At 39.3% G+C, this 12,336-nt stretch overlaps 1 protein-coding gene across 3 annotated transcripts in view; it reads right to left on the bottom strand.

Annotated features, from left to right (window-relative positions):
• nbeal1 (neurobeachin-like 1) overlaps window positions 1–12,336 on the bottom strand; it is a 77,689-nt gene that overhangs the window by 39,968 nt on the left and 25,385 nt on the right. For all 3 annotated transcript variants that reach the window (XM_041262921.1, XM_041262923.1, XM_041262922.1), the window contains exons 5-8: window positions 11,943–12,024; window positions 10,889–11,016; window positions 2,856–2,938; window positions 43–128 (exon numbers count right to left, since the gene is read on the bottom strand). In XM_041262921.1, coding sequence (XP_041118855.1) covers window positions 43–128; window positions 2,856–2,938; window positions 10,889–11,016; window positions 11,943–12,024 — 379 coding nt within the window. The remainder of the gene's footprint in view (window positions 1–42; window positions 129–2,855; window positions 2,939–10,888; window positions 11,017–11,942; window positions 12,025–12,336) is intronic.

Below are 12,336 nucleotides of genomic sequence, written 5' to 3'. Positions count from 1 at the left end.
AGCAATCTGGATATCCAGTGAATCAAAGGTAGGCCTCCACACCTGTCCTCCAGCCACAATGGCCCCGAAGAGATGCAGAAGGCAACATTTTAGGCTCTCCTTCAAATGTTCACTCTCTTGAAAGCATTCTGGAAGATAAAAAAAAAAAAAAAAAGTTATTCTTGACAATGTTTTAAGGGCTACTACGTTTGAACTATAACCCATCTTGAACTTGCATGGGGTCTGTATTCTTGAACACAGTAATACAAATAAAGAACTTTTGAAGTCCTGCATACTAAAGATGTGCAGTCAGATCCCAGGTCCGATCAAACATTTGTATTTTTTTGTCGTTTGTATTTTTTTGTCCTATAGGTAATATCTCTGTAGAGGATATTATATATAGATTATATATATATATAGATATATTATATATATATATCTATATATATATATCTATATATAAATATATATGACTGTGGCGCCTTCTAGTGTTAAGCAGTTTAAACACGTAATGTGCTATAAAAATTTACATAGCCTTAACAACACTAACCGAAATATCTTCACTACAACCGAACCGCTGCTAATGCTATTTAAGAGTATTATGAACAGCCCATGGCTATCATTTTTTTAAGTGAATGCATCAGTCTACACTTGTTTACAATCCTGCCCAATATGCAGAATACGTGTGAATGGGTTATTCAAGTTAAATGAGGTCTGAAACATTATACGAGCTATAGCAGTCTTTAATAATTAATCAGTGAGATCACGTTATAAGGAGCTAGGCTAAGGTCAAAGTCCTAACAGATGGTGTGACTTGGAATTAAAACAGGAACAGTTTCCAAACATGAGTCTCTGCCCATACCATCTACAGTTACCCTGAGAGGTAGAATGTAAATTTGCAGATAGGACTTTAATGTTCATGGAAAAGTGACTCAATTGAATTATGTACAGCCATTTCAGTATTCTACTAGGGATCAATAGAGACAGATATTGTCATACATAGCCATGTATCTTTTGCCAGACAGTTTCCCCAGAAAGAAATAAAGGAGAGTTATTTTTCTGCGCTCTGCAACAACATTCTGATAAGGTTAAATGTCACCAGCGGGAATGAAAAGCTGCTGAAATACTAGTTCTCAAAAGAGAGTACAAATTACCTTGTCAAGCCAGTCCTACTGAACTCCCTTTGAAACATGCATTGCATGATTCATGTTATGTCACTTAATGTTATTCGGATTTGGTACTGTGTGCCTCAGTGTAGGGTTAATTAGTACTGTTCATTTAAAGAACGAATCGTGAGGAAAGATTGTAGGCTTGCAGCCAGTAATCATCAAGTTACCAAGTAGAACTGTAATGTAATGTAAATGTGTGGCTTGTCTCAATGTATTATTGTTCTTTTTTTTTTGCACTTTATTCAAAAATATTTTATTTGAATTCAGCATGCACAATTCTAATGCAGCTCTTTGGGCTGAAAAATATGTTTGCAAAACTCAACAAAGATTAATTCAAAGAAAAAGCTGTCTATGTGTTGCATGCAATCTTCTTAAAGACGTAAAAGGCCAGTTTTAATGGATTTACAATCACACCAGACCTAAATACTGCCATCCTCACATTCATAAACCTGCACCAACGTGGTCCTCTCTCTACAGTTTAGTTGTGACTGGCTTAGTTTAGTGATGTCAAGAAGACCTTTGTGGGAAAAAACCCAGCTAAATTTATATATAAATACATATTATAAAAATGATTTAAAAATAAAATCAAACACAAATGATCACTTCATAATGATGTGAGATCTGGCACTCGCTTGTCTGTGGAAAGAGAAAGTTAATTCTCACCTCTTTGTGAGCAGCACTAACAGAGTTTTAAAACAAAAGGCTGATTCTTCTCACAAACCACAACGCTCTTTTTAAATCAGTAAACTGCTCTGTAAGAACATGCCTGACTCTGAACCATTTTCTTCATGGTTGTGATTTTATTTGAGCTTGTTGATAAGGATACAGCTGCTCATATCACCGCTAACCAATGGGGTAACCCGTTCACCCGCCTCAGAAAAAAAGAACTGGCTCCAAATCCTGCATTCTAATATTCTTATATTAACATGGTTGTGGTTCCACTTCCATGTCTTCAATAGTGTATATTTACAGGAACTTACACATAAGACTTTAGTATTACCTTTTTGATTAAAAAAAAAGAAGAAAAAAAAAGTAAAAACAAAAGATGTCCATTCATATGATCACTGTTAATGTACAGGCATTTTTAATAAAATAATACTGTAACAAACAGTATTCATTGGCAGTTTGCTACAGTTTCATATTAGCACTATTTTTAGGAATCCCATTTCACATATTTTGGAAGAGTTTGTTCTATACCGGTTGCATGTGATATACAAGGTGTTCAGTATAACAGGGTATTATTAATAATAATAATAATAATAGTAATAATAATATCTCAGTACAGCTTATAGTATTTTTGATAGGCTATACTGTATACAAGAGATTTGCATTAAACAAGGAATTAAATCCTAGGCTGCCCAGCCATCCATGTAATAGACAGGGTTACTATGATTTGCATTTCAGAATATTACAGCTCCGTTCATTATTTATGTCACATGATGGTTCACAGGGTTTTGCACACATGTTACATGTACACTTCACTTTAGGAGATGTGAATACATGTTTTTTAATTTGAAAGAGAGCCTGGTGTCTGCCTCACTTTCATGAATTCGGAAACCCTCAAGGGTAAATGCAAATGGACAGTACACAGTGACTTTATAAACCCAAGTGTACATTTCTGAATTTGTTATTAACAAGAGCGATATGCAGCGGTTTCAGCTGCCAACGGGATCTGAATGAAGAGCAGGTGAATTTCTAGGTACTTACGGTAAAAGAAAGGGACGAACTCCACGGTCAGGGGGGCGGCTTTGTACTTCTGTCTGCTCTTCTCTACTGCACTCACCAGCCCACTGTGAGAACGAATGAGAACATTTTAGAAACACTGACCACAACTGCGTCTCCGAAAAACAAACAAAAACACACTGTCGAGTTAGTACACTTTGCCAACAAAAATACCACCCCAAAACAATACAACAAGCTTTCCCCCTGAGAGTACAGTTTGTTTCTACTAGTATAATATTAATACACATAGATACATCGCCCAGCCCCAAAACTAATACATCACCCAAACTGTTTTTAATGTGAATGTTTGTGGGATTTTAAGCTAAGACACAAGTATGGTAAATACAGAACTGAAGATTCATGTATCAAAGTATCAAACCCCTCCAAGATGAAATAATGACATAGTGTCCTAAGCAGTGCAATAATCTGTCAGCTCCTGCTCCAATCACATACTGTCAAACCCTTCAAACTGAATTTGTGAAGTGAGCTAGTTCACCCTGACTAGAAAGAGTAGGATATTTGACTACTGGGGTGTGCAACAGTTATTCCTGCCCCCTCTGGAACCGTGGTAACTGAGAGTTAGTATGTGGAGAACTGATAGAAGTAGAAAAGATGAAAAACATCAAACCACAACAAGGCTTGCATAATAGGGTGTAGTAACACTTAAAAACAGCTCTTTACCTAACCTGCACATGCTGGACACTGCTTGGAAGCACCTGAGTGTACGATCGGCCCTCCATCAAAGCCTGTTAAACTCACTTGCAACATAGACATAAATCTTTATAATATAGAATACAAGTAATCATTTGTGTAAATGATTATTTGTGTAAAATGTATGCTACAGTACAATAGAAAAACACACAAATAAGTAGTGTGTTTATTATTCATTTTGCAAATATACTACTGAACCAATACAGAAAATAATCTAATCTAAAAGCTAAGCAACGGTTGGAAACTCCCAAAAAAAACACATGGCACCCGATATGTTTTTACTGTCACTACCGTACTGTTTTCTGCAAAATTTTCTGGTTTGTGTTCAATAACACAATTATATGAAATGTACAGTGATTTATCCATACAGATGCTGAATAGATCAGATTTCTTCATTTGTGACCCAGCCTTAAGCTTGTAAAGCAAACAATGCACCCTTTGGTTACAAAGGCTGTTACAGTACATACAGGGAGGGTATCTGTTTACTTTTGAAGACAGATCAGAGAACACTTTGCTGCAATGTGGATTTATGTTCCAGGACATACACTGTAGCAATAATGTTGCAGGTCTAAAACACAATCACACAAGTTTGTAATACAAACACATTTTGAATGAAGACTGATCCAAGTACTCTCCCACCTTGCAGTGCATCTCTTGACCCGAGCTCAAAACCCCTGTCTGGAAGTCAGGGTTGAAAAACACTTGGCTTTCTTGGATAGCTGCCTGCCAATAGCTCTGAGATTCCGATCAGTCAGCCCGCCCTGTGGCTGGCAGCACAGCACACAACACACCTTGCAAGTTGTAATGGTTGCAATTAAAATTGCTAGTGAATATATATCTATACTACATATATATTGAACACATTTTCAGATAGTATAATGTTTTTAGAATAGTGTGTTTCTTAGCGTGTTCGCTTAACAACAAAAAAACGGGAACCTACTAAGTTTTTTTGTACAGCGCAAAAGCAAAAGCAAGTTGTGCTTAAAATAGAAAAAAAAGTTGGAAATACTTTCACTTCTGGAAAAGTAATTACCAGGGATAAAATAGCATAATACTTTGGAATTTTAAAGAGCACTGTGACTGATATTAAAAAGTCTGCCTCAGAGATTTAAAAGTTTGCAGTCTTTGACAGTAGCGGTGGGATTTTTGAGATCTATTGTTGTTTGAGACGAGTACTTGAGCATTACAATTTCTGAGTACTCGAATCAAACGCCACTCTCCTCTACATACTGTACTAGTGTACATTCAGTAGTTCTGGACAAACACCAATCACGAAATGTTTTAGTACAACTATCTATTGTGGAGAATACAGAGTATGCAATTTTACAGAGAATTGTGTTGAATAAATTTGGTTTGGGGGCTCACTGCCTAGCTGAATGGACGAGGCGGAGACCCCCAAAAAGAACAAGCCGGTCTCAATGCCACAATTAGTATTGAATATAGCCCACTTGAAGGTTTAGCCAACCTTTATCAAATGATCAGCAGCACGCAGGAGAGGAAAACAAAAAACATGGATAAGAGAGAAAGGGGTCATATGGGCTAACATGGGAGTTTTATTTATAAACGAAAAAGAAAGGGTTCCCTAATCTTCCTGGACATTTTTACTTCTTTTGAGCAGGAAGGAAAAGGTATCAGATGAGGTAATTGCGAGGTCGGAGATACAGGGGTGAATCTGAGAGCGATGTACACTCTGGAGCACCTAAGGAACCCAAGAAAGCTAAGAGAAAAGGGCTTTAAGGTTTAGCTAAAAACTGGGAGGATTAGACAGAGCGGAGGAGAGGCACCAAGAGAGTATGTTGATGGTGATAGGTAAGCAAGCAGGGGGAGAAAGAGATTCTGGTCGTTGAAGCCCTTTCAGGATTTGTGAAATGTGTGAGTTGCCGAGTGTAGTGCTGGGGATGCCAAAAATGAGTTTGTAGAAAAACTGGATGCCGGAAATTGAAATATTGATGGAGGAAACTCTTACAGCGGTATTCTTAAGGGACATAATAGTGGGTGATACTACAGGAATTGAAAATGAAAGGAACGGAATGCAATTCCAAGATGACCAATATATTTGCAGTGAGCGGGGAGTGATGCTGAGATGAGTTGTTTTCTTGAGCCTGCAGAATTAGGGAATGCAGCAAGTGGCTCACATGAATGTCAGGTCTGAAAAGGGAGGAAACTGAGTTGGCAGGAGGTCGTCTTCAGGAGCTAATGCTCTGAATCTCTGCATTAGGAAACGTGAAAGAGAATCAGCGATTACATTCAGGTGGCCGAGAATATGTTGAACTCTGAGAATTAACTGATGAAATGTGGAAATGAAGGACGTTACAGGCGGAATAGTACAGTTTCCTTTGTTGAAGTTATTACAAATCTGACAGCCTCCAGAGTATGCAGTATTGCAGCCCTGATCGTCCTTTGATTTGGAGGTGATGAAAAGATGAGAAGGATTACGAGGGACAGACATGAGAGGACAGGGTGGAGGGTCAGTGGGGTGAGCAGTTCAACCGCATGCTGAGCATACTAGTAGCCGAAGACCTGTGAAAAATGGAGAATATGTATTGGTCCAGTGTGCCCCAGTAGATGATTTGGTTCCATTGTTGAAGATGGGCAGTGGCTTAGGCAGAAAAATAATTTGTAGTATTCAAAGAAATGGGAACCTCCGAATCAACTGAGAAGTCTAAAATGATCGCCATACAATTAACCAACTCACGCCAGCGGTCAGGACAGAACTCGCATGTGATGTCCCCGAAATGGCCGAGAGCTAGAATGAACTCGGCAATGGTAAGTGTTTTGAATAAACTGCTGATGAGCTGAAAGAAAAAAAAAGCATCTCACAGAGAAGGGGCCACTATGCGGCCTGCTGGACACCTGCAATGAGGGGAGAGAAGCCGAAAGGTTACAGTTGGAGGAGAAGGGACCACCATGGGGACCTACTGGACGCCCATAATGACCAGGAAGGTCACTGCAGGGGCCTGCTGGGCACCTGCAGAGAGGGGAGGTAACCTGAAAGGTTACAGTTGGCGCCAGAATGCTCAGCAACCTCTAAATGAGACTTTGATTGACAAGTGCTGTGGTCCCACCTTCAGAGTTTTCCGGATGTAGATGCACTTCGTGTGGATGCAGTCGTTGCAGGGCGCGGTGTTTCAAGTCTGCTTAATCAACGGAATTGATTCTTGAGAGTCATGGGTTGGAATTTTTAGAAACATCCATACTGGCATGGGTTTGGCTTGTTTTGTTGTGAGACTTGGCAACTCTGGGAGGGGCCTGTAAAGCAACGATCTGTACTTACGTCATAGCACCTGCGATGGGAATGATGCTGCAGAGTGGAGAGAAATAAAATAAACATTCTCCTTACGTGCTGTAGATTTAAAAGTGATGTTGCTGCTATGAAGATAATGCTGGAGTCTGGGGATCGTCCAGTCTCTGATGTCAGGAGTTGCGGAGGAACAAGTGGCCAGGCGGGAGCTACGGCAGACAGGAGAAGCAGACACCTGGGCGGAGAGGTTCGAAGTGGTAAATACCGCCGAATGCAGTTGTCGTGGAGTTGGCCCGGAAAGGGCTGGTTGAACTGGATGAGTGGATCACGGCTCCGGGAAAAATGCAAACAGATCATCATATCCGACGAAACGGAAAAATAATCCTGAATATTGACTGCAACTGAGAGGAAAGTGAAGAGGGTATTTATAGTGCTAACAATCTTAATTAGCTAATGTGTAAACTGAAAGATTCAATTTGTGACGCAAAGATTGGTGTCTGACCCTCATCCCGAACTATAATTAAAAATATCAATAAACCTCCCAAACATTGCCACAAGTCCTATTTTAAATGCCAAATTAACACACAAGTAATATATTAAGTAATTAATATAATGTTTGCCTTTCTTCTTGTGCAGTTAATTGTATATGGTCAAGTATTACTAAACAACATAAAATATTCAAATTCACGATTTTACATGAAATTGTACAATTTTACATTAAACTGTAAAAAGAGATGCCTGGCCTACCGGTCTGAAGTGTGTCTCAGGGGTCCTTTATTCTAGTGCAGTAGTTCCAACATACAAACACAAACTATACTAAACATAAACTGCTGTTCAGTCCAAAAGCTTACAGAACAATTTCAAGTGAAAAAAGCCTTCCATCTATAGGAAGACTGGGGAATGGGGTCCACAAACCTTTTTCTCGCTTTTAAAGGTTTTGTATGAACAACTGCAACACTTTTTTTCTTTCAGTTTTTCCAGCCTTGCTGTTATTGTTTTATGGATTGGCACAGTATTGGGATAACCTTACATCGATTCAAAACTGCTGCATTCACGATTCATCCACAATAATTCTGAATGTTTTCATTTCAAAATGTGACGCACTGAACTTGTGTTTTTGTGGTAAGGCAATTTTGTTTGGCATAATTATTTACACGGTACCATGGTTTTCTCATCCAGTTCTTCAAAATACTTCCAAAACGTGGCTTCATTTGTTTAGAGATTCAATTTTAAATACAGTATTGAACAAACTCAGAAAAAATGCCTGGCTTCCTTTGCTTAGAAATGCCATTTTAAATATAGAACAAACTCAACTTGTCATTAACGTTAGTTAACCCCACCATAGAATTGAAACCATAGCACGCCTCCTACAGTGGCTTGTGAAAGTATTGACCCCCCTTGGCATTTTTCCTATTTTGTTGCCTTATAACATAGAATTAAAAGGGATTTTTATTTGGATTTCATGTAATGGACATACACAAAATAGTCCAAATTGGTGAAGTGAAATGAAAAAAATAACTTGTTTCAAAAAATTCTAAAAAATAAATAACGGAAAAGTGGTGCGTGCATATGTATTCACCCCCTTTGCTATTAAGCCTCTAAATAAGATCTGGTGCAACCAATTACCTTCAGAAGTCACATAGTTAGTTAAAGTCCGCCTGTGTGCAATCTAAGTGTCACATGATCTGTCGCATGATCTCAGTATATATACACCTGTTCTGAAAGGCCCCAGAGTCTGCAACACCACTAAGCAAAGGGCACCACCAAGCAAGCGGCACCATGAAGACCAAGGAGCTCTCCAAACAGGTCAGGCACAAAGTTGTGGAGAAGTACAGATCAGGGTTGGGTTATAAAAAAATATCCGAAACTTTGAACATCCCACAGAGCACCATTAAAGCCATTATTAAAAAATGGAAAGAATATGACACCACAACAAACCTGGCAAGAGAGGGCTGCCCACTAAAACTCACGGACCAGGCAAGGAGGGCATTAATCAGAGAGGCAACAAAGAGACCAAAGATAACCCTAAAGGAGCTGCAAAGCTCCACAGCAGAGATTGTAGTATCTGTCCATAGGACCACTTTAAGCCGTACACTCCACAGAGCTGGGCTTTACGGAAGAGTTGCCAGAAAAAGCCATTGCTTAAAGAAAAAAATAAGCAAACATGTTTGGTGTTCGCCAAAAGGCATGTGGGAGACTCCCCAAACATATGGAAGAAGGTACTCTGGTCAGATGAGACTAAAATTGAGCTTTTTGGCCATCAAGGAAAACGCTATGTCTGGCGCAAACCCAACACCTCTCATCACCCCGAGAACACCATCCCCACAGTGAAGCATGGTGGTGGCAGCATCATGCTGTGGGGATGTTTTTCATCGGCAGGGACTGGGAAACTGGTCAGAATTGAAGGAATGATGGATGGCGCTAAATACAGGGAAATTCTTGAGGGAAACCTGTTTCAGTCTTCCAGAGATTTGAGACTGGGACGGAGGTTCACCTTCCAGCAGGACAATGACCCTAAACATACTGCTAAAGCAACACTCGAGTGGTTTAAGGGGAAACATTTAAATGTCTTGGAATGGCCTAGTCAAAGCCCAGACCTCAATCCAATTGAGAATCTGTGGTATGACTTAAAGATTGCTGTACACCAGCGGAACCCATCCAACTTGAAAGAGCTGGAGCAGTTTTGCCTTGAAGAATGGGCAAAAATCCCAGTGGCTAGATGTGCCAAGCTTATAGTTACATACCCCAACAGACTTGCAGCTGTAATTGCTGCAAAAGGTGGCTCTACAAAGTATTCACTTTGGGGGGGGGGGGGGGGGGGGGTGGGTAATACTTATGCACGCTCAAGTTTTCTGTTTTTTGTCTTATTTCTTGTTTGTTTCACAATAAAAAATATTTTGCATCTTCAAAGTGGTAGGCATGTTGTGTAAATCAAATGATACAAACCCCCAAAAAATCAATTTTAATTCCAGGTTGTAAGGCAACAAATAGGAAAAATGCCAAGGGGGGTCAATAATTTCGCAAGCCACTGTACAGGCATAAACACACAGAGTACATTAATGAAGCGAGAATCAAACTCGCACAGTGTCAATCTTTCTTTTACACGACTGCCAAATCCCTTCCTTTTTAGAATATCCGCCCTCATTGTGGCACTAGAGCAGTCTCATACGCAACAGACTACTGATGATAAATTAGTGAAAATGAATGCATAAAAAAATATGCATTTGGTGACATTTGTCATGTGACCGGTTATACGTCTAGCATATTATTAAATGTTTTACCACTTCTTTAGAGTTTGTACAGTTTGTATGTTTAAACGTTACAATTCCCATCCCAAATAACCAGCATTCCCTAGTCCTGAATTCTTTCTCAAAAAATGCTTGTGGTTTTTCCAGTTTGACTGCATTAAACAATGCTGTGAAGCAAATTCTTCACTAAGCATAGCAATCTCAGCTAAACTATTCCTCCCAGATACTCACTTCTGCCCCAGTGTTACAACCCAGGGCAGGGCAATATGCCAATTCCGGTAACAACTGCTCATCAAACAGTAGAAATGTACTGTGACAGCTTACAAATCTCCATCAAGCAGAATTAAACAGATTTTGTTGGAAATCAGACTTTCTAGATATCTAGGAGGTTGTTTTTTTACCCCAGTGCATTCACCCTGCCCCAGTCACCAGTGTGGGTGACCTGGCAACTGCTTCAGTATTTCAAGAAAAAATGAACCTTCTGTGGGACATGTGGGAACCTCAGTGGACAATGCCAGGACCCTGATCTGAAAGGGTAGGATCACAGCTTGTTACCTGTGTGGAATGTTTCATAAATGGAACCTATGCCATTTTATGACTTCCTCATTTTTGTCTTTAGTGGTATCCGGCTTCCAAAATTCACTGTCCTGGTATTTCAGTGATAACAGCAATTAACTGAAATGTTTGTCTACTTTGATACAGACCCTCTGAACAATATGACTGAATATCACCATATAACTCTGTCATAAATGCTTTGTATTTGCTTTTCAAACCACCCTACCCCTAGATTGCAAAATCCCCCGAATAAAGTGACATACCCAGAAGCCCGGTGTCTCCAGTTTCGATATGGGTCGTACAGGCTCTCGCAGAAGGTGAGGGCGTGCCTGACAAATTCTTCTGCAGGAGTTTGGTCCGCTAGCTCCTTCTCTTTGGTCTTGCTCTTTAGCTAAAGGTAACAAGGAAGAAGTAAAAAAACGATATCACTGTTTATTGTAAGGTAGAAGCAGTTTCTAAAATACAATTTGCTATAATTCAACTTCAGAATTGTATCGATATATTCAATTGTTTAGCTAATTTTGTGTTTAGTTTTTTTAAGCACCTGCTTTTATTTTAATCCAACGTGTGTGATTGTGCATGTGTGTGCATATATATATATATATATATATATATATATATATATAGAGACACACACACACGAGCATACACACAGTGCTCATCCGTTATAATGCTTTATAGTGCGGAATCGGTGTCATTACAGCAGCCCTTTTATACTCGTTATAAGGTGTAACACAAACAGCATAATTGTAACTATTGCTCCCGACTACAGCGTTATAAAGGGTGAGCACTGTGTGTGTGTGTGTGTGTGTGTGTGTGTGTGTGTGTGTGTGTGTGTATATATATATTATATATAAAATGTAACATGTAAAAGTACTAATTGTGCCCCTGTAAACAAGATAAAAAGCAGTATTAGGTTTTATGTATTAATAAAGCAGTAACATTCTTTACACGACCAATTTATCTTCTTCCCACAATGAATTTTGACATGGTGCATTCCAGAAGCAGCACTACCAGAATCAAGCCCTTGTATAGAGGCATTGCCCTTCAACAACATAAAATAACAGGATGATTAAGGTCTGGCCTTCATATATGTATATACATGTGAGCACAGAGTTTGTTCATACTGACCCGGAAATTAGAAACAGGCACATCTTTGTCCGGGGGGTCCCCCCCCGTCCCGGGGTTGAGGGGTCCATTTGATGTGTTCAATGACTTTGCAGGTGCATGCTCAAATATGCAAGTACAATGCAAGTCTCAATTCAGCGCAAACTTGACAATAGCCAATATGTTCTATTAGTAACCGTTGCCACGTACCTGCTGAATATATAGTGTGGTCATGGTGATGACATGGTTTATGTAGGAACAAGTCCCAATCTCCTCCACATTGGACAGATTCCTACCAATAATTATAAAAAGCAAACAAACAATCTCAAAACTTTGGTACAACGATTTGTAACATAAAACAAAAATAATGTTGTATCTTAAATTCCACTGCCAGGCATACAGCAAGTCTGCAAAAGAACATTTGAGAACGAGAAAAGTTTGAGAACAAGAAAAGGCAATTCGGCCCATCAAGGCTTGCCCCTTGTAAGCACACCATTCTCCCCTAATGAATCTAGTCAGAATCTAGTCTTTTTTTTTAATGTTCCAGTGTTTTAGATTTAACTACATCACCTGGTAGGCTATTCCATGAATGTATAAATCTACA

This window comes from Polyodon spathula, chromosome 11 (assembly GCF_017654505.1).
Source record: "Polyodon spathula isolate WHYD16114869_AA chromosome 11, ASM1765450v1, whole genome shotgun sequence".
In the NCBI taxonomy this organism is placed as follows: domain Eukaryota; kingdom Metazoa; phylum Chordata; class Actinopteri; order Acipenseriformes; family Polyodontidae; genus Polyodon; species Polyodon spathula.
This window is presented reverse-complemented; position numbering and strand designations above follow the sequence as displayed.